The sequence below is a fragment of the Anguilla rostrata genome, chromosome 11, assembly GCF_018555375.3.
Source record: "Anguilla rostrata isolate EN2019 chromosome 11, ASM1855537v3, whole genome shotgun sequence".
NCBI lineage: Eukaryota > Metazoa > Chordata > Actinopteri > Anguilliformes > Anguillidae > Anguilla > Anguilla rostrata.
This window is the reverse complement of record NC_057943.1, coordinates 16778073-16803988: the sequence shown is the minus strand read 5'-3', so window position 1 is coordinate 16803988 and position 25916 is coordinate 16778073. Positions and strand designations below refer to the sequence as shown.

General features: G+C 41.3%; 2 protein-coding genes across 2 annotated transcripts in view; one reads left to right on the top strand and one right to left on the bottom strand.

Annotated features, from left to right (window-relative positions):
- LOC135234106 (uncharacterized) overlaps positions 1 to 8550 on the top strand; it is a 9912-nt gene extending 1362 nt beyond the window's left edge. The window contains exons 3-7 of the mRNA XM_064298304.1: positions 1 to 41; positions 2936 to 3013; positions 4839 to 4986; positions 5318 to 5491; positions 6496 to 8550. The exon at positions 1 to 41 is cut by the window's left edge and continues 60 nt beyond it. Of these exons, the coding sequence (XP_064154374.1) occupies positions 1 to 41; positions 2936 to 3013; positions 4839 to 4986; positions 5318 to 5491; positions 6496 to 6890 (836 nt within the window). The 3' untranslated portion in view covers positions 6891 to 8550. The remainder of the gene's footprint in view (positions 42 to 2935; positions 3014 to 4838; positions 4987 to 5317; positions 5492 to 6495) is intronic.
- Positions 8551 to 10931: 2381 nt separating this feature from the next.
- On the bottom strand, positions 10932 to 25040 carry tkta (transketolase a). The gene is made up of 14 exons (XM_064298303.1): positions 24644 to 25040; positions 22371 to 22488; positions 21656 to 21769; positions 21268 to 21365; positions 17788 to 17979; positions 17510 to 17628; positions 17112 to 17308; positions 16252 to 16416; positions 15287 to 15443; positions 14252 to 14382; positions 13860 to 13943; positions 13631 to 13724; positions 12975 to 13097; positions 10932 to 11536 (listed from the first exon to the last, which is right to left on the bottom strand). The coding sequence occupies exons 1-14, from the start codon at positions 24748 to 24750 to the stop codon at positions 11352 to 11354; spliced, it is 1884 nt and encodes a 627-aa protein (XP_064154373.1). The 5' UTR covers positions 24751 to 25040; the 3' UTR covers positions 10932 to 11351.
- Positions 25041 to 25916: the final 876 nt, after the last annotated feature.

The window sequence follows — 25916 nt, the reverse complement described above, 5'->3', positions numbered from 1 at the left end:
ATGGCCCAGCGGAGGAGATTTTTGGGAAATTCAATGGTCAGGTAAGGTTATTGTGCTTGTTTTCAGTGACCCATTAGCCAGACAGCTTTTAAAGGTTTTTTCCATTGCTCTTCTGAAGTCCATGTTGCTGAAACTAAGCAGGTACTAGTTCAGCATGATAATAAACTTGCTTGCAATGGTCTTTATAGGAGAAAAAATTACCTTAAAAGTTACCAGACAATAGCTTTTGTAGTTCTTGGCAGTAAGATTTACGTGAATGTGTATATTTATATTTATATTAAATGTAATGCTTTCCCCCCTTTTTCTCACCAATTTCGATTGAATGCATATATATACTGTGCTCGTTACTGCAATTTCCACAATTTTCAAGAGCACAGACATGAAAATGCATGACGTCAGCCACCACTACTTCTCACACAGCAGTTGTGCAAGTCAGGGTCACGGAGAATGGCACTTTATATGCAACTCAACAGTTATACAGCATGAGTCGCTGGTGAGCAATGAGAAGCTGTCATTCTAGCTAACCAGAACTCTTCCATCTCTGGCTGACATTAGTGCCAATCCTGTATCATCTGAATTTTTTATTTATTTTTAATCACAGTTGTCTTTTACATAATAAAATATTTTCTGTCATTTAGAATGTAAATGACTGCTTTTGACCTCTACCAAAATTAAATTTAGATTTTATGTAGTAGAGTGGGGCTTGGCAAGATGAGTGGTTGCCATGGTAAGCAAACCTTGTGGACAGAAAGCTTGATGTCTTATTACGTGTCGCTAATGTGTGAGAGTTTAATGAGGAGTTGCAGTGATGCATGAATGGATTGCCTACTGCCTGTGGCAACATCAAAATCAGGAAATGAGTCCAGGCACATTTCTCCTTTTTTGTTTGATGGCAGCCACTGTGAAATGTGAGACGTCATCATTAGAGCCAAAATCCATGTCATTCCCTTATTATGGAAATAATGAGGTCAGTGCACGTTACTTAAAATAATGCACTTTAATTAAGCACATTCAAAAGGCACATTGTGGTATATTTGTAAATGAATACAACAACAATAAATATTCTGATACAGCAAAGAACATAAAACATAAAGAAAATAACTTTTATGGAGCTATGGTAACAGAAAAAATCCCTGTAAGCCAACGACCCAGAACAAGAGATCATATTTTTATATCCGAGTCTACCATTAACAGCATGTTGCCTGCAGAATGGCATCGATTTCTCTCCCCCAGAGTCCCGTACTCTCCAAAATGGGCACAGGATGGTGCTAATGCAGCACGTAGGGAAACCGATGCTTGTGTAGAGCTGGCGTGTCCCAAGAGGGCTCAGTCAGAGAGGGGGTCAGGGGCGCGACTCCTCTCAGGGGCAAGACTGTGACCCGGGAACTACTCAGACGGTTGAACATTGCTCATTCAAGTGAACCAGTAGCTTAGGTTCTGTTAAAGTCACTTACAGTCCAGAGTCTAGAGCCCACAAGAGAAAAGGATCAGAATTATCATATATTAGGCATTAATTGGTAGGAATGTGAATGTGTTATATTATTAGAACAAATTATTGTCTTGGATTACAGTCAAGTGATCAGTTAGGTCTGTATTGTATGTAGTGACTCAGTACTTTTCATGCATAGCTGGCTAAAATGGCTTTGACAGCTTAATGGAAACCCCATGATAATGATCATGATAATGATCTGTGAGTGTACAAAAGCATAGGTTACGGTGCTAAAAAGGATATGATATCAAAATATGAACAATTGAGCAGCTGTGTAATTAAACAAGAATTCTGTGTGATTAATGACTTGAGTAAAAATAGGAAGATGCTTTCAGTTTGCCTTTAAAAGTGCCTGTAGATGGTGCCTCTGTAATGTACTGGTAGAGTATAACAAAGTCTTTGAGCTTAATATGAAAAGGCTGTCTCGCCATTCTTTTTATATTTTACCTTTGGAACACAGAGCAGGTCACAATTGGATGACCATATATTTAATGTGGTGTGGCAATTAGCATATCAGATAGCCTATTTATTCAGGTGTTCGACTAATAAATTGACTTAAAAATCCATTCTAAAATTTAGAACTAACCAGTGAAAAGCTGGGAGGAGAGATGTCCCCTGTTTTTGTTATGGAATTTATCACACTGTCAGAAATCACTGTAGAATTGCTTAGAAGTGAAAGCTTAATTAAGTTTTTGAGTCAGTGTTTTGGGATTGTCTTCATGGTTAGTGATTACATTAGTAAAACTATATCTTTATTTGTCCTTTTATCTTTATTGCACTGTAGTAGTCTACAAGTTGTTCTTTATGCAGGTTGAAATGAATCTACAGTCTTGTCTTTTTCCATTTCAGCTCTGTTTTTGGCTCTGTTTGGCATAAACCTTTTGAGTTGTGGTATATAAGGCATTTTTATGGGTGGTGTAAAAAAATTCCATTACTTCATCACATAGTAGGCTGGGTGAAAAAGGGGTAGCATTGACAATGTTTACAAACTACTCAACTGACTGTAGTTGGTTAAATGTGATTCTTCTCTGCACTGGTCTTTCTCATATGCCAAAAAGATAATGATATTACTCAGCAATGTACAGTATAGACAGTATAGACACAGCAAGGTACATTTGGCATACATTAGGTTCAGTAGTTGAAAACTGAAAAAATCTTGGCAGAAACCTCTGCTTTGATTGCCTAAACAAGATTGTAGAGCTCTGTAAAATCAGGGAATATGCCCATTGTTGTTGGGAAGGACTGAAAAGCAAGACACAGCTTGTGCCAAACTGGTTCAGATAGATGGCATATGCTTTGACTAAGAGGCATCTTTGGGCAATTTCATATTTCATTATTATTGCTTTATTCCAAATGGAATGCAAATTGTCCTGTAGCAGTTGCTGTATTAAATAAACTTTATTACAATGATGATGGTAATTCTGAATTCTGATATCTTCCTGCTAGCTGAAATCTGCTGTCGCAGCCCCTGCGGTACAAGGCCTGACCAAATGGGTTCCACGTCCAGGTCCAATGGATCGAAAGGTAAATTGGTGAGGTTAGATGAACAAATTGTAATGTCAATGAAAAATTACTATAGAGATTGGTTCAATTCTAGTGCATTGGAGCTCCATAGAGTGGCCACTGGAGGGCAGGAAAATCATGTCATCTTCATACAATGTTAACTCGCTGTGGGGAGTATGTCCATTTATCTGAGGTAAGTGAAGATCAGGTGTAAAAGTGCAGATGGGAACAGATGCTGTCCATGGGGTCTCCAGCAAAGCTTGTTTTTGGAAATAAAAGTCTCTTGTAAAAAGTTACAGATGGAAGCAAGTTTTTTGAGTGAACCATCTGTTTGCGATCACTGTTCAGACACATTAGTGTTTACTGTACTGGGCATGGCTGGCCATGGTCAGAGACACAGAGCCCTGGCAGTCCGCAGTTTGCATACATCCTCAATCCATGCATGATAAGGGGGAAAACTGGAAAAGAAAAAGGTAGCAGGCAAACAATGGCTTTCAAGCTTTATTACATGTGACTTTGCCTAAAGAGCATAGGCAGACAGACGGTTTGAGAAAAGCACATTTTGATTAAATTTACATGAAATTAGCATTCAGAATATTCAATTTAGCATATTTGAAGTTACATGTTCACCATATTTTGCACAGACATAGCTGTGCATAACTAGGCACCAAGAGTCATTTCAAGCTACTCACAAGCATGATTCGAGTCTAAACCAGTATGGAATGAGTGAATGACTTTAAAAGTTTCTGACACATTAACACTATTGCATGACTGCTGTGCTGACTAGGGTAGTTTGTGTAACAAGTGTGTTTGATTTAAGAACCATGTAAGGACTGTGATTATAAATACATAAACAGAATCCAAGCCATGCTATGAAATTTTATGTGAGGAAGGAAACCCAAGATGAAAGGACCAAAAAAGAAAAGAACAAAGAGAGCAAGTGTGCTTTCAGCCAGTCTGGTGTAAATGCCTTATTTAGGACAAAAATATCAGAGCAAACAAAAATGCTTCCAGCTCTCCTGCCAAGATCCAAAATGACAGGACTTTATCAAAAGCAGCCCGTTAGGCCATCAGCTAGTAAAATGTAAAATGATATATTTACATTGTTCATGATGCCCAGTTTAATTAATGCTATAGTCCTCTGAGACTGACTGCAAAAAGTGGTATTGCACACTGACAAGTAACATAACACCGGATGTGAGATGTTAAAAGTGGTTGATGAGAGAGAGAATGGGTTGATGACAAAGCAAATTACATCAGAGGAATTGCTACTTTAGCACTTTTGTATTTCAGACTGAGCCACTGGGGAATCAGTTTTTTCTATCAGCTATAGTTTTGAAACATTTAAATATTTTCCCTGTTAAAATGGGAAAGAGTGCCATTGCTTTTAAATGAAAAACGTATAGCTTTATGAGATTGTTCAGTGTTTGACAATGTATGGGACAGAAACTGATTTATGAATACATACCCTGTGACACAAACATGGGGGAACAGATTAAGCTAAGAATGTCTTCCCACCATGAAAATTCATTTTTATTCAGGCCATTTTGCTTGGAGCTTGGCTTCCCATTGGTTGTAACCAACCTCTAAGCAAAATGATTTGAATAATAAATATTCACGAAAGAGAAGACTTGCCAGCCCAAGTTACTGTTTGCACGTGTGTGTCTCACATAGTGCTTTTGAATGTGGTTTGTGGCATATCCAGGTATTTTGGGGCTGATGGGGAAGAGACTGTTGCTGAGAGCATTGCTGAGAGAATGGTCTGTTTGGAGGGAGAATGGGCTGTTTGGAAGGAGTAGTGACTGCTGGGAGAAAGAAGGGACTGATGGGAGTTCTCTTTCCTCAGGTAGTGGAGAAGGCGGTCCAGAGATCGATGAGCAGGATGCAGGTGGAGAGGCTGGACTGTCTGCAGTTCCACTGGTGGGACTACCAGGATAAGAGATACCTGGAGGCTCTGGGCCACCTGTCAGATCTGCAGCAGGATGGCCTTATATGTACGTTCAGGACATTATTTACTATGATCACTCGGTCACATATTCAGAAAACTTAATCAGTCTCTCCATTTAAAAAACTAATTTTTGTGATTGTGTATTTTATAATCATCTCTGGCAATTTATCCCTGGGAAAGTACATTGTGGATTATTGTGCAATACTTTACGGCGGATGATAATTTTGCTATAAACAGAAGTTTCAGCGGTGATGGGATCGGTCTGGTAGTTTTTGTAAAGTGCCTCTGACTAGATGTATGTATGCTTATTTATGGTGTGAATAACATGTTTGTATAAACTATGCACAGATGTAAATGATGTGCTGTCACCACTGCAGGTGAACTGGCTCTCACCAATTTTGACACCCAGCGTTTGGAGGAGATAGTCAGCAGGGGCATCCGGATCTCCAGCAACCAGGTGCAGTACTCGCTCATCGACAGAAGGCCTGCTGCCAAGATGGAGAAGTTCTGCCTGGCCCACGATATACAGATGCTCACATACGGTACTCTAGGTAAAGTAACTGTAACGATGGAGCATTTCGCAGAGACCACAAGAGGACACGTTTATCACTTGGCTGCAACTCAAGATGCAGCCATTCAGTAAATGATTATCCCTCCCTGACTACCTCCATTACTGAATGGTTTTACAACAAAGTCACTTTTCATAACTAGAGCTTTTTCCTTGACAACCTTTATTTCAGGATAAATATATAATAATTTATTTAAATGGAAAGAGTTACTGTGTAGTACTCCATCTAGGGGATGTGTGTGGTACTGATCTGGGTATGATCTGTGAAATGGAGGCTTGCTGGTTTCTTAGACCTGTTTCTGTCTGACCTGTTTAATAAAACAAAGGATATAAGAGTGGGTTTCCCTCACAAATGGTTACGTGCAACACATTCTAGTGTACATTCCGCAATAGGAATGCTTTTATCTGACTTTTCCTAATGTAAAGTGTGTGATTCGTGAAAAGATGGTCTTTGAAGTTTAATGATAATCATTTAGATATTTCACTTTTTAGTTGCAAAGTTGTGATTAAATTACATAATACATTTATAAATTAATGAAAATGTATCATTAATGATAATTTGTCATTACCTCTTGTAGATATTTGATATGTTTGTTGTGATTAAATTACATTGTTGCTTTGACAAAAGTGATATGACTTCAAATAAAGAAAAAAAAACTGAACTGAAAATTCACAACATTATAAATTGCAATGTTTGCTAATCAAATAAAAATATTATATTTTAATTCAGAATATATAAATATCGGGTTTATTGACAGTATTTTAAAAAAATCTTTCACCATTAGATTAAAAATTATTCAGCATTAGATTTGTATTTCCAGTAAATACGTTTGATTAAGCCTTGTGACGTATAGTACAGTCGTGCTAAAATGGAGGAATTGTAAAATGGAGGCAGTGAGGAAGATGGTACCTTCTGACCGCATTGCCTCTTCTCTCTATCGCTCTCTCCCTCCCTCCTCCCTCTTTCTCCTCTCCTAACCCTCCTAGGCGGGGGGCTGATCAGTGAGCGGTACTTGGGCTGCAGAGAGCCGAAAAGCCAGGCGGAGCTCAACACCGCCTCCCTGAGCAAGTACAAGAACATGGTGGACATGTGGGGAGGCTGGGCGCTGTTTCAGGAGCTGCTCTCCACCCTGAACGCGGTCGCCCAGCGCCACGGCTGCTCCGTCGCCAACGTGGCCACCAAGTACGTGCTGGATCAGCCGGCGGTGGGCGGCGTGATCGTGGGCTGCCGGCTGGGCGTGGCCGAGCACATCCAGGACAATCTGCGCAGCTGCGGCGTCGGCCTGGCCCCCGAGGACCTGCACGCCATCCGCGGCGTGCTCGACCGCGCCCGGGACCTCCTCCTCGCCGTCGGCGACTGCGGGGACGAGTACAGGAAGTAGGCGGCGGAGAGGGGAGGGGTCGTAGAACACGCGACTTTCTTTATGTTCGACGCAGCCGCCGCTCCTCAGCGGGAGGAGCACGCCCACGTTACGCCAGCGTCTCTGTGCCTGCGTGCTCGCTCCTCCATACTTCAGACCAACGGAGGCTTTGATTGTGCAAATCACTGTAACCATGCATAGACAATGTACTGCCACTTAGGCTTAAATACAGATCTCAGATCACAAAATAGTGTCTCTGAATTCACAATTATTAGTCATTTAAACTTTTCCAGAGGTTAAATCATTATAATGTTTTATGTTGAATTCAGCAAATATTAAATAATTCAGCTTGAACATACATATATATTATAAGCATTGTTATGTGGCAAATTGAAAAGACAAAAGAGGTGGGTGTGGCGTCGGTGGCCAATGGGAGTGGGGGCTGTGGGGGTGGGGAGTTTGGGGGCAGGGTGTCTGTGTGTGGCAGACCAGGGGGCTGCCTCTCAGAATTTGGGGCAGACTGTGTAATGATGGGGAAGACTCTGAGAGGAGGCGTTGATGTAGAGGCGGTTGGACAGTTAATTAATATTGAGGATCAGCAGACCCCCGCTCTCGCATCTGCTCGGCCCATGACTGGCAGAACGTGTCCCTGGGCTACACTGGCCATGGGGACGCCGCCAAGCTCCTGGGCTCACCTTTAAGGTCAACCAGCTCTTTTCCCCAGGCTGTGATTCAGATCCAGTCTCATGTCACTGTGTGGAGGATGAACATAGACTCACCATTGTCTTCTCGCTCAGTAGGCATGCCATCATCGGGGGAAAAAGCAAGGTTTAGCCACTAAACCCTGCTTTTTAAAAACTTTGGCATCTTCAATCCCACACAAATTTAGACTGTCCAATTCGCGAACAACGTACAAGCATGTTAGTATACACCCCCTGTTGTTGGGTCAGGAGAGTGAAGACAACGTGCGGTTTGCCTTCAAAGCAGTTTCACACCACAGCCACCATGCGCTGAGCGGGGGTGGAGGTGACCCAATTATACACGTACACAGAAAGCCCACCATGGGCATCCGGATGGTCGACAGGAATCGCAATGAACCCTGCTATCCCTGCCAACTGAGTCTATCCCACACATCCCTTGGGCGATGCAAAGCCAATTGTGCGCTGCCCCTGCAGGGCTGCCAGCCACAGTCAGCACTGGCATGGGCTGGATGTGGCACTTTTACAGGGTGAGCTGTCCAGCAGCTCCTGCAGTGGGAATTTTTTAGTGCTAAACTATTAAACTATTTGCTTAGAATTTGCTCAAAAGTAATTTCTTTGTATTTGTTGTGTTCAGTGAGGTTGGATGCCTGGAACCCACATTGTAATTTTCAGCTGAACTCCATAAATAATTGACCCATTGCCTCATTTGTATTTTAGCATTGTTCTGAATTAGAATGCTTTACTGTTAAAACCCCATATGGTCAACCGACGAAACTAGAGGTTGCATTATTAATAGGGGTCACTTAACATGGATGAAAATGGCAAATGCTTATTAAATACCATGTGGCTGTTTCCAAGTGGGCTGGAACACCAGGAGGTAATTAACCAAGTTCATATTTATGTCTCATTTCTTTTGGCGGTTGCACTTAGTATTGCCGTTAATCTGAAATTTCACAATAAAACAACTTAAGTGACAAGTCTGCCTTTGTATTTGTGTGGGTTTTTCCATCATTCTGTGAATACTTGTATAATCGTAAGGTGGATATTTAAATGTAATTACTATTATATATTTTTGTATTGTATATGTGTAGTTTGTGTAGTAAATCCTCTGAAGTAAACATGATAATTTTAAAGGGATGGATACTGGAGGGGCAAGATTTTTAAAACAATGGATGAAGAATTTGCCTCCATCTTTTGGGGTGTGGCTTGGCTGCAACATCAGATAAATGTAAGATTTTTAATAATGTTCCTTTTTCATGTTTATACAACAATGACACATTTTAAGAATGGACATGGCACGCAGTACTGGCACAAGTTATGGAAACTCTGCTTAAAGAAGTTACAATAATACAGGTTCATGCTGATTATAAAATGTCCAACAGTAACATGCCTAATTCTGCTTAATTCTTTAGGTATGAACTAACACATATAGGAAGGTATAATGAATATTGCTTGTTTAATACAAATATTTATTTATTTTAGTTTTAAGTTGATATTAAATTTATTACATATTACATCTATTATGCCAAAATTGTTGCAAAATATTGCATTAATCATCAAAACCTGTTTATAAATTCAGTATTTCCATAATTTGTGTACTGTATATGAGAACAAATAACACATTTTCTCAATTTTGTTAAGGCAAGGACTTATTTCAGTGGTTAAAACAACTTTCCTAAACAGGAATAGCTTGAGGTGGTGTATTTTAAAACAGAAGGACCATAAGGATTTGCACATTTATCTGTGTGGTTATCTCTGGTGTTCTAAATGTTGTGTAACAGTGTGGGGGGATGGAAACTATAGTAAAATCTCTATCCCAGAATGCAGTGCTGTAAAATTCCTGTGTTGGTACACAGGGAGGGACAGGTATGTTAGCAGTGCATGAACACTACACTCACGTCATTGTCGAGGGAAAGGGACATTTATTCATCTGTGTTCAGGGGATACGCTCCCATACCTGGCCCATCTTATATCTTACAGCGCACAGGAGCCAGAACCAGTGACCAGCCGTGACTCTCCTCTCGCATGTTCTTAGAAAAGTTCAACAATGCTATAATGCAACATATGCTTCTCCATATGCTTTTTTGTGGGGCTTTGGCATAGCCTATTTTGTGCTGTTGCTGTAAGGATAGATTGTATATATTATAAGTTTTATTCAACCTGACCACTTCATATTGTAAAATGGAATAGAATTGGTATAGTAAAGCTCATGAGGCAGTGTGGCTCTGTAATGTATTAATAAGTTGACTGAGAAAGTGGTTTCCAACCCAGAAACATAGACCTGCCCCCTGGGCATATGCGGAAAGAAAGATAATTGCCTTTATTAAGAAACATTAAATGTTTAATATTTGTCCACTTTTATTACAACTATACAATGTAGAATTTAATTCAGTATTCATTAGACATTTCAAAAGTCTCATTATGACACATTATGATGTGCATATCTGTATAAAGAAATCTTCCTGAAGGAAGCTACTGACCCATGGATTGAAATGTGGATTTTTAGTAAAAATTGGCTCTTACCTGTGGTCTTACTACAGTCTAAGACATTGCAAAATATTGATGGCCAGCCATTGCAAAAAACCAACTGTTCTTTCTTGCCTGCTTGAGATGATGATGAGATTGACATATTCTCAGATCTCCACTGAAACTCATGCAAAAACAGGGCTCACTTAAAGTGAAACATCAATCCCATTATTAACCAGGCAAGCTTTAAGAGGGAAATAACCTGTCAGCGGTTCTATATTAAATATTGTATGAGAGAGATTATATCCAGTTTCTAAGAATGTGTAGTCCAAGGCTGTATTAGCTTTATTCTGTAGAATACCATACTGTAATGGGAACCCTGCCCCATAAACACTGAACTATTTTACAGTTTCCTTCTTTTTTTCTTTTCTACCTTGCTGGTTTTTTGGGGGGTTTCAAGCTTGATCTTTACCAATTTTCCAATTTCAAGTTTTTTGCTGTAATGCATATTTTTGACAATGTACAGTATTTGTAAAAGTGTTATAGAAATAAATTTGAATTTAACTGAATTGTAGAATATGTGTTGAACTTATATACCATAGCTGAGTAGATTAACAAATAATTATGCCATACATGTACATATGTATGTTAAATTCCTTAATGGCTGCTTGTATCTGTCCAAAGCCATATTTTCACATCATGAAAATACTGATTGTTGAGGTTTATCCTATTTAAAAGGCAATCTATAAATTGTACTTAATTATTTTAATCATTCATGCACATTGCACGTTTAGGTGTACTATTACTATTTCTCTTCAATTGTGACCCAAATTCCAGTATCAGAAAGCAATAAAATCCAATAAACTACCAAGAGGCACAACAAGTAATATACCCGTTTTGTGAGAAGAAACCATTCTTTTATTTGTGTCAAATTTTGTATGGATCAGGTAAAAACAGTGGTTTAAAATGATTATTATTGGTCATTGTTAGTATTTTGGTTGCCCAGCTGGCTTCAATGCTCTGAAACCTGAACACATAATCGTTCAGGTGGGGGTACAAAATGGATGAACTGTGTCAAAATGTGAAAAAGTGACAGTTACTTCAAAATGTTCACTGCTTACACACACAACTACATTACTTAGGGAGGGAGTGGAAGGGCCATACATTAAAGGTCAACTCAGGTCTGCTGGAACCACATCAATGACAATTAACAGAAGTTAACATTTTTTTGGGAGATTTCCGTGACTATTTTATTAATGAAAAAAGGGACAGCGGTTGACGCTGTAAGTGCTGTCTGGGAGGGTCACGCCCTCTTCTACTTCGCATTGACAGAGCTGATCATCTTCTTGACCGCCTGGATGATGGCGTCCTTGTCGATGCCAAAGATCTTGAGCAGCTCAGCCGGCTTTCCACTGCGCGGGACGTGGGTCACTGCCAGGCGGTGCACCACGAACCCGGGCTCGTTCACCACAGCCGAACACACCGCCTCCCCCAGGCCTCCTGAGGGATGACATCGTAAAAGATAATGGATGGACGTTAGCAGCACAGCTAGAGGCGGCAGGTCTCCATGACCTCTCGCTTCTACCAAGACATACCTCCTACAACACATTGTCATCCCTGACTATGTGGCACTATTATGATCAATACCACCTTGAAGCCTCATTACCCTCCATCCTAGAGAACCCTTTCTGACAGGTTTGCATTTGATTCTCACACCCACAGAGCTGAAGCCTCAGGGGGCAGACTCATCCTGTCTCCCTCTGACTGCATTGGGCATCTACACTGTGGGGGTTTCTATGGCCCACTGCAGATAATTTCCCCCCATCCACCTCCGCCCCCCATGAGATGGCTACAGATGCCCCACACCCCGAACAGACACACATCACACAGTTCACTGGACAGGCAGTGCAGTGATGCATGATCTGACCAGCCACGCCCTTCACCATCCCCACCTGACACACTGCACTATCTTCCTCCACTCCCATTTTTTATTGGGGGGGGGGGGGCATAGTTGTGGGAACAGAACCAGATTGTTTGCAGTCAGGAGGGGTATTCCTTTGTCCCTGTTACGATCAGACCATAGGAGCAAGACCAGATTGTTTGCGGTCGGGAGGGGTATTCTTTCGTCCCTGTTAAGATCAGACCGCAGGAGCAAGACCAGATTGTTTGCGGTCAGGAGGGGTATTCCTTTGTTCCCATTAAGATTAGACCGTAGTTGCAATGCCGAAACGCAGCCAGTGCAGCCGTCTCTGTTATGTGGGTCACAGAAAGCCCAAAGGGCACGTGTGAAATTGAAGAGAACTGACAGCAGATTGCATCTTCACATCCTCCTGCACCAAAAAAATAAATAAATACACAGCGGCCTCTCCGTGGCAAGTGAGAACACATTCCCAGCTCCAGGTTTATCACAAACATGAATACATTTCACTAAGCTAAATACATAATGAATATCGGCATTAAAATGTTAGTAATCTTGGTTTGAAGGGATTACCCCAATGTTTGTAAAGTAGTGTATTACTGTTCAAGTAGGATTGCATTAGGAGGTACACTGAAACCCTTTCCTGGGGTCAAACAATTATTTTACATTCCCCCCATGTGACTTTGGGTTTTCTGGATATTCAGTTCCCCTTGGAAATTGAACTATATCCTTTGTCTCTGTAAGTGATTTGTGACAATGCAACAATAAAGACATACTGCTTGATTGTTTGCAGCCAATCAATCTCATATATGTACTTAATATCAAACCAGAAGGAAAAAAATACACATACTCATGAGTGACTTCAATGTGCTTGCAATGTGCGTACGAAAAGGACAAAACAGAGTTTACTAGTGTACAACAGAAAGCATTGCCGAGTCAAGTCAGAAAGTTTCCTTTATCTTCTCATGAATTACATGCAGATGTTCGTTACATGTGAGGTTGCGTGAAGCGAACACGTACCCTCACTGTAGTGGTCTTCCACAGTGATGATGCATCCCCTGGTTGCCTTGGCATGGTCAATGATGGTTTTGGAGTCCAGTGGTTTAATAGTGAAGGGGTCGATAACTCTGATGTTGATCCTCTCTGAAAGGAGGAAGATGGAGTCACTGAGGCTAGTGCTTTATCTCTGGCCCTGCTGTAACCTGACGCCATCTCCTGTTCAAATAGCCCTCCAACCTTGGCACGCTACGCCAAAGAACACATTGAAGAAGAGGGTTGACTCAATTTTAGGATGCTGATTAGGACAGACAAAAGAAGTACATCTGGAGTGACAATGGTGCACTGGCTTTGTATTTTACTTCTCAGATTAATAATCGCTCTTGATTTATGACCTTTGATGATTTTCAATGCCTGGCTCTGACCCTTTCTGAAGCAATATACAAAAAAACATAAAACACAATAAAATACATACACTTTCTCTTAATGTGTCCCTATTTCCAAACATGGCACAGTGGAGGGATTGAACCTTGCCTTATCACTCCAGGAAATCCACATAACCAGCTAAACCAAACTTAAAAACAGGACCCAGAGCAAAAGCATTATATTCCTAAGAACCAAGCTGGATTTTAAAGCCTATATTTCATGGAGGCCATTTGTTGGGAGGGCTTTATTGGTACCTTTCTTTAGCTGCTCGGCTGCAGCCAGCGCCTCGTGCAGCGTGACTCCTGCTCCAATCACAGTGATCTGGTCATCGCTGCTCTTGTACACAACCTGGAGGAAGAACAGGATGAGGAAATGGTAGCTGTGAGTGTTGGGATTTGACCTGTTGAGTGTGTACATGTAATAAACTGTGGACAAGACCGTGGAACTGATGTTTCAAAAGAGGCACTGAATTACTCTCTATACCTTTGCCTGCCCGACGTGGAAGTCCTCATTGCTGTTGTAAATGATGCCATTCTCTGGACGACTGGTCCTTATGAAGCAAATGCCCTGCAGGAAGAGGGTTAGAACAGCAGTTAGAGCAGGGATAAACTCATATTAAGAGTTCTGCACTACAATGTTAAGGGTGTAAATTATTCACCGCTCAATTTCATATCTTCATTCTCAACCGAATACAACGTGATAACTTGGATATTACTGCACTTGCTATTATGAAAGATCTTTCCATCACAAATGCCCCAAAGTTGCATACACATGCATACAAATCAAAAACATACACAGGAAGTCAATCCACAACCCTTCTCCCCAGACTTTCCAGCAGAGTTGGAGGGTGGTATAATGAGGGTACGCTCACGTACCTTCGTATTGGCAGCCAGCTCCACCGCTCTCTCGGTGGACACGCCGTCACTGGGGTAAAAAACAGTTGCCGTAGGGATGGCTCGGAACATGGCTATGTCTTCCAGGCCCATCTGTGAGGGTCCGTCCTCTCCTGGGATGGGGGTCGGGCAGAAGCAGGCCAGTCAGTTTCATTAGTACAGGGGGGCCGGGGGGCGGCTGATATAACAGAACTAAAAGACAGGCAGGTGGGCAGGCAGGCAGGCAGGCAACGTGGCATGCGGTGTACCTGGTGAACGAAAAGGAAACCTGGCCGCCCCGTGACAACTTCCATGACAGATAGGGAGAGTGAGGGGGAGGGTCTGAATGCTGACAGGAGTAGCACGGAGAAATAAAGGGGAAAATGTGAGGAAAATAAAATGAATTCAGGATTCAGGGGAAAAAAACAGGGATACAGAAACTGTATTAACTGGGGGGTGGATTCAAAATACTGCAAAGCGTTTCATCCTTGACGTATCTAAACAGAGAAAAATCCAACGACAAATTTAAGGCAGTAATACTGTTTTGTCGCAGCTTATGAAAAACAAATAAAATGCTATCATGAGCCTGGACAAAAAGTAATACCCTGTGCAATTAGCCACGGATTTTCTTTTGTTAGATACTGTGAAGGCTAAACGCTTCCCATTACACTGAATGGGTCCCTGAAGGCATCAGCAGGGTAGGGGAAATTAATTCAGTTAAAGAGGGAGGTCAGAGAGTTACAGAGGGTCACATCTTCACTTGAGTTTCAGTTAGACAGCGATATGGGCACCCCATACAGGCCTCATCCTCTACAGAATATCAATTCAAACCCAGTTTAAAAGTTATTATGATGCTTCTAAATCTACAGTAGGAAATATTAAACTACAACAGCATGCACATCATGTTTAAACTTACAACTGGAATGTACGTGGATTTTTAACAGTAAAATATAATCTGTCTCCATTAAGACTGGAAAACACAGTGACAGCGGCTCTCTCTCAGTACACACAGGTCCGAGTGACCGGGTGGAGACTGACCGATGGACACGCCGCAGTGGGAACCGCACAGGTTGATGTTGCTCTCAGAGATGGCTGCCATGCGCAGCTGGTCGTATGCACGGGCGAAAAAGGTGGCGAAGGTGCTGGCAAACACGATGTTCCTGTCCCGAGCGGCACAGCCCACAGCGACGCTGACCTGGAGAGGGGTTACGATGGGGGGAGGTTACCAGAACACCAGCGCCGTGCTGGGGGGGATATTACAGCCGAGCTGTACTAGGGAGGGTGTCACCAGAACAGCTGAGCTATCCTGATGTCAGAAAAGGGAGGTCATAGAACAGGGCTCCCCAGAATCTCCTCAAATTCCATTTGTTATTAAAGAATCCCAAACATCTGCCAAATAAGGCTTACTATTCAAGCACAAATAAAGTATAAAGAAATATTTTGCAATTCCCAGTACTGCTGTTCATTATAATGCATGACCTACAATATAAAATAGTCTGTTGTGTGAGGAATGTGACAAGAATGGCCAATAAACTCTGAGAGGTGTGGCTTTAAAAACCACACCTATGATAAAGAATGAAAGGGAATTCAACAGCCAAAAAGGTAACGGTAAAATGGCTGCAGAGGCACAGGAAGTAGGGCACATCACTAGCAGAGGCCCATTATGGTTGTAGTCATCTATTATTCAGTAAGCTCAATTTAGAAATGGTGTAAGTCGGCCTTTTACAGCACAGAAAGGGCTGGGTTTACTCATAGTTCCACTGCAATTAAAACACAAGCAAATATGGGGGATTTCTACCAAGCATGTGTTGTGATATTTAAAGAATAATCCACACAAAAGCAGGTCTCATTATTGAAATAACTATGTTATTATATGAAACATATAATATATGAAACATATATCCTCATATTGTTGATAACTGAGTGTTCATCAGCATACATATTACTGTCTAAGTACTGTATTTCACAATCTGTCCTCAGCAGAAATAAAGAAATGCACTTACCATATTTTGCTCGGCGATGTAGCACTCCACATAGCGATTGGGGTGCTCATTCTTGAAGATTTCTGAGAAGGTGGAGTTCTTGGTGTCCCCGTCCAAGGCTATCACTCGCTCGTTGTAGCGGCCTAGCTTGGCCAGGGCCAGTCCATATGCCTTCCTCGTGGCAATCTGTAATCAATAACAAAATAATTTTTTTAAAACTATTTTTTGTTGCCAATTTTTCCTCTCTAATTTATCCCATCCAGTCTTCATTTTAGAGCTGTCCCATCTCTGCAGAAACCAATGGCTGCACTGGAGGACTGCATGCTGGGAGCAGGAACTCAAACAACTAGGGGATTGGCTGTGCAATGACTGAAACCCTCCCTTCCTGCGTGATATTACAGCCAATTATGACATCACTGTCTCCTACAAAAGACAAATGCGTTTGCGATCTCCACAGCAGCAAGTTAAAGGAAACCAAGGCTTCTTCCCTGAAAAAAAATGTTTCATACTATTCAAAATCCAAGGAAAACAAAATTTGGTTAATGATTTTCCTAGGCAATACATATCCTAGCGTATGGATGATTTTGATATATGGACCAAGGACCAGAATATTGAATATGGACCATGACAGGGCCATGACTGGCAGCTACGCAGGGACAGAGGTTTTCAGTTGGATGATGACTCCTTATTACACACCAGCGAGCTCCACCCACTTGGCTGATCAGTCGCCCCTCTGTGTACATCTAGTGTCTTCCTCCGAGTCATGTCTGTGCCAGCCTGCGTCACTAACTGCTTGTGATAAGAAGCCATGCTTGGCATAGCATGCTTTGGAGGAGGGCGTGTATGCCAGGCTAATGTGTGCTTTGTGGAAGTGGCTGAACCTTGTCTCCGGGCTTGTAGCTGGGGCCGCTGGGCATCCTGATGTTGCGAACACTGACAGGCAGGGCGTCGTCCATGGGCGTGGCTGGGTACAGACGCTTGTTATTGTTCAGGATGCGACTGTGCAGCTCCTTCAGCACAGTGTCGGCCATGTCCCTGGTCAGTGGCTTGCCATGCCAGCCCATCTTATCCTCAGCCACTGTATGAACACACACACACACACACCTTTAACAAGAATGAATGTAGTGTATTAAACTTGTATCATTGACTTCATGTACTACAGAAGTGGTTGTGTGAATTTGGGTGTGTGTGTATGCTGTGTGTCTATCTGGACAGTTCAGAACTTTACTATTTGAAACCAGGCTCTGGTGAATTTATTAGCCTTATGCTAACACAGTACCTGAGATTCCTTTCCCTTTGATGGTTTTGGCGATGATGGCAGTAGGCTGATGTCGGGGCTGGCACAGTACCTTGCACAACTCTTCCACACTGTGGCCATCTACTACAATGGCATTCCAGCTGGGTACAAAAAGCAGGAGATGCATCATTGATTTAAAATACCAAACACGTACATGTACACACACACACACACACAAACATACCTACACACACACGCACACACACACACACACACATACACACACGCACACACACACACACACACACACACACACGTACCCAAAAGCCTCACAGCGTCTCTGGTATTTCTCCACATGGTGCTGCAGCGGGGCAGGGTCGCTCTGTCCCAGGCGGTTGATGTCCAGGATGGCCACCAGGTTGTCCAGCTGGTAGTAGGAGGCGAAAGACATGGCCTCCCAGACCGCTCCTTCAGACAGCTCTCCATCTCCCAGAAGGCAGTAAACACGGTAGCTGCAGGGACAGGGATCGAGAGCGCTGACGGTAAAAACTGCCCAAAATGCAGATGACACAAATTTGAAAGGGGAGGGACTTTACAATTTTACATGAGGCAGGCAATGGCAGCAGAGGCGGGGATTGGAATGAAAGACCTGGCAAATAGGGGACACAGGCAGCCTTGCATCTGAAAGTCATCCCCAAAAGGTTCCTTTCAAGGCTCAGTGGCCTGATGTGTTTTGGCAACTGAATTCATCAGGCACTGTACTAATGTGCCAGGGAAACATCTACTCCTGCATACACTGGTAACAATCCAAACTGCACATACTGTAAAACGACTACAATACATAACAGTGTACTAATTAGATGACAAATTAGTAAAAAATCCCAAATGCACTACATTCTTAAAGCTTGCAGCATTTACATGTTTCCTGAGAGCAGCATAGCATCTGTAAGAAGAATTTTGTATTGCACAAAGGCTCTCTCTCAGCAGTCTCCAGGTTCACTTCTGCCATTGGAAGACCACGTGGAGAGCGTGGCCTCAGAGAGAGGCTTATGGACCACACTGACTCCTGCATTGTAGACTCCCGCCACCTCCAAAGTGCAACACAGGCACAAATCGTAAACACGTCTTCCACTCAAATCAGCACCCCACCCACCAGATTAATATATCCTGACAGCTTTCCAGTCAAATGGGCACGTTTGCATGAAGGCGAGAAGATCGGGCGAGACAGCGCGTATTACTGCATGCATTCCTGCTCCTGCCAAAGAAAGGAATACCACTGGCCACTGTGGCACCTGGTCTGGCTCCTCCTTCACAGCTTCACTTTCGATCAGTCACGGTTCAGGTGCCTCACAGACACACCAGCTGTCAAATAAATTATCCATTTCTGCAGAATAACATACAAGTCGCAAACTGCAACCCTGTTCATTCGAAATGCCTGTCCTCGTATAGCACAAATAAAGAAAACATGGAATTGTTTTCTGAACTATTTGTGGAGACTTTAATTGTGAGAGGCTTAACATCATTCTATGCGAACGATGCTTGGAAGAAAGTCATTAAAGCTCACTTTAAAACTTAAACAGCAGGTCAAAAGTTGTTTTAGATGCCATAAGCTTTGAGACAACATTTTTATCATGGGTGATTAGGTCAATGGCCATCCAACACATTCTCTTGGATTAAAGGACAGATGACTCTAAATCACTGTCCAAGGCCTGGATTATGCTGTTTCAGTAGTGGCCTCCCAGTGGCCTGGGGCTTTCCATTGTTCCTCAGGCCTTTGGGACACTGGGTGCCGAGGGCAGGCTTAACCACTTTAGAAAGAGCATGAGTTCACTCTCTGTGAAACCCCTCCGCAACTGCCTGCAGACCACACCCACTGCGCCCACATTTGATAATGGCAGCAAATTAAACTGTTAACGTACGCAGGCTGGATTTTCTCATCGTCTTTGCTGAGGTGAGACAGGTTTGGCAATGAGAGATGTTTTCTTTATCATTAGGAGGGTGTGTTAGGTTTCGGAAACACCTCAGTGCACAAAAAAGATTCGGCAAACGTCACTGAAGCGAAAACACCTCAAACAGACACATCTCATGGCCTGAACTTGTCACCTGGCTCCTTCGAATATGTGCAATCTTGTGAATCCTGATGTGACAAACACAAAAGTTGCTAAACACAACAAAACCCGTTGTGTGAGAGTGAGGGTGGGGGTGACAAGTCAGATGCAATGCCATCACCCAATAATGCGTGATGGAGCAATACAAACGAGAAACGTTTGTATTGCTGATGGAGATGGAGAAATGCTCCACAGATGCTGCCTTCTCCTTGAACACAGATGGAGGAACACTAAGGACGAGCCTTATCACACTTCCCTGCATTCAGCTTTACCTCAGTGTGACCAGGGTTGGGCTACACTGTATTTACACTGTGCTCTCCAAATACAGCAGTCTAGAGAAGCTCACTTTCTGGTGTGTTATTGAATATAGACAGGCAGGAGAATGTACAGTATAAGTGCACCTTTCTTGACACATGTATCCAAATTCAAATAAGGTATCAGAATGTTCTCATTTGCACATATCTTCTAAAAATAAACAGGCCAGGTGAGAAATGGCGTCGCCTTTTCTTACATTGTTTTAACAATAAATAAATATAAAAACAACCAAGCTATGAAGCTTCCTGTCCTGAAAATCTAGTCCATACCCATATCAATAATTTCATTTAGGTGGTTCTACATCACATTACACCAGGTAGTCTAAACAGCTATGACTGCAACTAAAAGGTAAATTAATCTATCCACAGTAAGGCCAGGCCAATACTGTACCTCTTTTTAAAATTCAATTTAGACTAAAGATGCTCTAAGATTAGACATAAATTAAAATTAGATATATCAGGATATAGTCGTATAGCAGGTGACTACAATATTTCATGGATGTATAAAAAAAGTAGAAAATTCAGATTCAAATGTGTTGGCTGTGCTGAACCTGAACAGGCTATTCTCTAGACAGAACAGCACTGAGAGGGGCTTGAAATGGCTGCTGGACTTGCTTATTAGAGCAGAAGAATTACGTGAACGGAAAATGCAGAGAAGGCACAGTCAAAGCATCATAAATATCAATGGCAGAGAGCGTCACACTAGTCTTTTAGAAGGACATTTTTCTACACAATTTTCCCTTTTGTCAATGATGATTTTCTTGGTTTGCGTGATTTGGCTTTATTATGTTCAAAGACGTGTGTCTCACAAAGCGTGCCACAAAATTTCAACCTTTTGTGAGAGAGGTCCAGTGCGCTATTCTTTCAGAAGACCAATGTGAGGATCAAAAAAGCAATTCATAAATGCAGTGATAAATATATAAAATACTACCCCTTGTTAGTTGAGCTTCTTGGTTTTTTTTTTTTTTTTTGTTCTAGCATTTTCAAAGAAGCATCTCTCCAAATGGGTTCACAAAGCATTTCACTGGCATTCCACCAGTCCTTTGTGAGAGTGGATCTGTGTGACTGTTCTAGAACGAGCCACCCCACCCTCCCTGCGTGCACAGCGGCACTCTCCCCATTATACATGCCAGTGTCAGGAAGCCTTCTTCCCTTCCACCCGCCGCATGTACGCTGGACGACTGCTGCCAGTGTGAATTTGCTCTGTCTACCAAAATGAAATGTCAGACGTCAGGCCTCTTTGTGTGATCTTTCATGTGCACGGACCCGGTACATACAAAGCAGCGCCCCCCATAGCCTTTGAACAGAGAAGCTGTGTGTGTGCAGTCCGCCTCATGCAAAGGACAATCAGCGGAAGGCTGCCTGGACAGGCTCTTACCTGGCCTTATCAAAATACTTCCCAGTGTAGGCCATTCCGCAGGCGGCGCCGAGGCCCTGCCCCAGAGAACCTGTAGCCACATCCACAAACTGCTGCTTCTGCAAAGACAGGAGGTACAATCCATAAAAAACCACAGCACAGGGCAGGGGAGTCACTGTCCAGTGCCAGCATGTTTTAGCTCAGTTAACTCAGGTTACTCTAATATTTCCTCATGATGAAAATCTCTGAAATGTTATGCAAAGAAGGCTTTATGCATTTTATTCTCTGGCACTAATTAAAAATGAATTACTTTTTTTGAGAGCATCAGCTGGAATTAAAGGCAATCTCATTTAATGTCAGTTCCCCCATTCCCCCATTATTCTATGAAGTGATCAGGCGGCACACTTACAGGAACGGGATGCCCCTCAAGAATGGAGTCGATCTTCCTGAGGTTCAGCAGCTCGCTCTCCTTGAGGTAGCCTGTCTCTGCCCACACAGCATACAGTACTGGGGCAGCATGGCCCTGTGGGCAGGAGGGTAGAGATGGAAATGGGATCATGGAAAATATCATATGTTATGCAATTCATGCATGTGGTAAAATACAGCATAACAACACATTTTTTATTCATAAATATTTTGTATATTATAAAATAATATATATTTATGAAATAAATTATTAATAAATTAATGTGCACCATTTAGCTATCACACAGGCAGCAGTCTTTTGCTACATGTTGTAAAACACAGTACAAAAAAAATCCTTTCTTGGGATTATAGGTTCCTGTGTATAATAATAATAATAATAATAATAATAATAATAATAACAACAACAATAATAATAATACAAGTAATAATAATAATAATAATAATAATGATAATAATTATTATAATAATAATAACAATAATAATAATAATAATAATAATATTATTATTATTATTATTATTATTACACAAACATAAAATACTAAATTGTATTTTCCTCCACTTCCATATACTGGCCATAATGTGTTCATCTATGGGACTAAGATAATCTATTTCTGAGACAAATGAAAAGGTGTGCTGAATGGTAAGCGGTTTCTATATGACCAAGAAAGTGATGTTCATTGTGGCTAGATGGGACTTACCTTAGAGAGGATGAAGCGGTCATTGTTGGGGTTCCTGGGGTCCTCTGGCCTGTACTTCATGGTGTGGAAGAAAAGCACGGACATGATCTCTGCCACACTGCAGCATGATGTGGGGTGTCTGCAATTATGACATGAGAAAGCAGGTTAAACATTACTCATACAGACACACAATTACATTAGTCTTCCTACTACACATTCACGCATTACACAGGAACAGCTTTGAGCAAGCACATGCACACACGGACACAAACTGAAACGCCACAAATCCATCCATGAAAATCAATTAACCAGCAAGCTGTAGTGTGACCTGCATGATGTTGTAAATTTTGAAATAAATTGTCTTCATTTATAATGAAAGGGCTTGAAAAATAATGGCTTAAAATAATTTTCATATCATTTTCATTTTCATAGATTCCTCAAAATGATTCAAACATGATAAATAGCTCTGAAGAAGCATTCGTGGCAACTACAATGCACCACTGTCATTTGTGTTTCATTTAGCCCGAACGACTGAGGGCTATACTAATAGTATGGCATGTTGTGTGTGTGTGTGTGTGCGTGTGTGTATGTGTGTATTTGGGGGAGGTTCACATGATAGACAAAGACATGATCTGTCACTCTAGGAATGCTTGAGATTCAGCGATTAACCACACATGAAAATGTCTAGTCTCCAGAAAAAACACTTTGTCCTTTCTATTAAGCTCATTCACATAAAGTCTCATGAAACCCATTTAGAAAACTATGTTTAATCTGAATATCTTTGTGTGCAACTCAGAGAACTACATAAATTCATCCCCAATTACTCAGTTGGGTAACGCATGTTGTAGTGACAAGAGCAAAAAGCTATGACACTACGCCTGCTATCCAATACCTACTATTAAGTTTATTAACCCCAGTTATCCTACGAAAACTATTACAAAAATGTTTTAAAGCCACTCTTATTTGACCAGCTATCCAAATACCAGCAGCAAAAGCAATCATGTTAATGTATTCTGCATGGAAGCTGACAAAAATGTGTTTTCTGTTAGATATTACAAAGGCAATTTTCTCTTGTGAGTAACACTTATTTTCCATGCAGGTTACAATAATAATAATAATAATAATAATAATAATAATAATAAAATGTATACATTTTTTAAAAAATTAAGTAGTACCTAGTACCTAACTAGTATATTCTCAACTAATATTCTAAACGAATATTTCTGTTATTAATTTCACGACATCCTCAAAGAAACTGATACAAAGGAAATAAATCTAAAAGAAAAATGAAAAAGCCATTGGAATAGTGCTTTCATTAACATAGGTGCAAAGAGTATTATTGACACTAACGATCCGTTGGCTATTCATGTTTGGGAGGAACTGTATATTATTTAAAAGATTTGTTTCTTTTCTTGTGAAATCACAAGCCAATCTCTCTGGGCCACAAGCCAATCTCTATCTGATCCGATTTATTAAAATATATTATCATCTTCCACAACACAAAAAATATAGCATAGAGTATTTTGATAAAATGCAGCAAATTATTATAGAGGTAGCCTAAGCAGCCACATTTATTCAATTGAACAAAATGGTCTAAACAAATCAAGAAAAAAGAAATAAATACAGTAAGAAGAAAAAAAATAGAAAAAAATACAATAGCATTTATTGGCAAGACGCTGCTGTTTTCCATTCATTGTCAGTGGGTGTGCCATTAACGGAAAGCTAAAGAGTAATTAAATGAATAAGTAATGATTCGGAAAAGCCATCCCACATGATTAAAAATAAATCGCGGACGAGTTCATTCCGCTACCCAAACGTTGGCTATAGGAAAAGACATTGCAGTCAATCGTGACTGAAAGCACAGTACCAAAGCAAGCACACCACGCAACACCGTAGCCAACGGTACGTCTGTTGCGGGAAGCTGATTCTGTTCAACACTGCAAAAACACCACATTACTCAACAGCAACGGGTTTACTTTACAATCACGTGGAACGCGCATTTAAGTCAATATAGGGCACCCATAATGACTGAACAATGCTCTCCCTATATGTACAGTTACATGCACTTTGAGACAAAAAGACATACATACATAATAAAATATGAATTTATATACTGCATCATTGCATTAATATATAGGCTACTGCACATGCGAGAAGACAACAACAAAAATTCCAGGCAGACTGCATTACAATGAAACGTTCTCTGAGTGGTCGCACAAAGCACTGAAACGTGTATAGCCTACATTACTGCTACCATTGAAAGAGAATATTTTAATATAAGCATCAATCCTTACCCGCTGCCTGCAGCAGTCGTTGCCTTGATGGAGTTGATCCTAAGCCGGTTGGCAATGTTCTTCAGCGCCTGCAAGGTTTGCTGGTCTGGTTTGTGATAATCCTCCATGAAGAAAAATTAGTCAGAATCACAGCTGGACAAAATGAATTCAGAATCACAGGTTAAGCAGGATCTCAATTATTTAAAAAAATCCTAATAGACAATGTCCTGTGTGCATAAGACAGTCCGAGAGATGGGGCTAGCAAGAGAGAGAGAGAGAGAGAGAGAGAGAGAGAGAGTAAGAATAAGAAAGTACGCAGAAAAATGTATGTGGCTAATCTAGTGCTGATACCAAGCAGGCTACACACAAGAGGAAAGAGTGCAGAGTGTGCGTGCGCGCGTGTGTGTGTGCGCACAAAGTACAGTAACGACGTAGTCATACACAGGAGAAAAGGGGGAGGAGCTGGCAAAGCAATTTGCCTGATCTGTCTAAACTAATCAACAAATTCGGTTAACCCATTCGGGCCGAACACCCCTAAGACTTGTGCCTGAGGGTCTACTGGAAACCTCAAGGGAATAATACAATTTCTGATGTAGCCAACATCGAAAAAGTGTTCATACTACATGGAGCATAAAAATATGCTAATTCAGGCTAAACAAATGTTTTTTTTTCTGTACTTGATTACTAATATTGTTATTGTTGATGCATATATAATTCATGGTGCTTATTATTTATGTATCTATTTACATTTTTATTCACGCAAGCCTTTTTAGAGGCGTCATGATGACAAGGGTTAAGTGATGATCAGAGCGAGCTATGAAATAACACAGTATACGATCTACCATAACACTGTACAGTTTTAACTGCACTGATCTCACCAGCCGCTGCTATGTAAACTTGATCCTTATCATCTTCAAACCGAGCATCCAGGATGTCAATATGCTTTGAAAGTAGTATAGCAGCCTTAAGTAGCATACATTAAGAAACAGCATAAACACGTGTAGCTTCATATTATTATCAATATCTCACTGCGTATTCTACGATGAAGCATTATTTTAATATTTTAATTTAAAATACGGCTTATGCAGGCTACAACTCTTGTCTTACACAATTTCCTCCAGCGCATCAGTAAGGGTTTGCTGGGCATCGAAGTTCTTGGATTTCAGTCAGCTCCCATCTGTAGTCATAAAATGCATAATTCCTGACATGGTTTTTTTTTTTTTTTTTAATCCCATATTAAGCAAGGAGCTTAGCCTAAGCATATTTCAAAATATTATACACTTGCAATATTTAG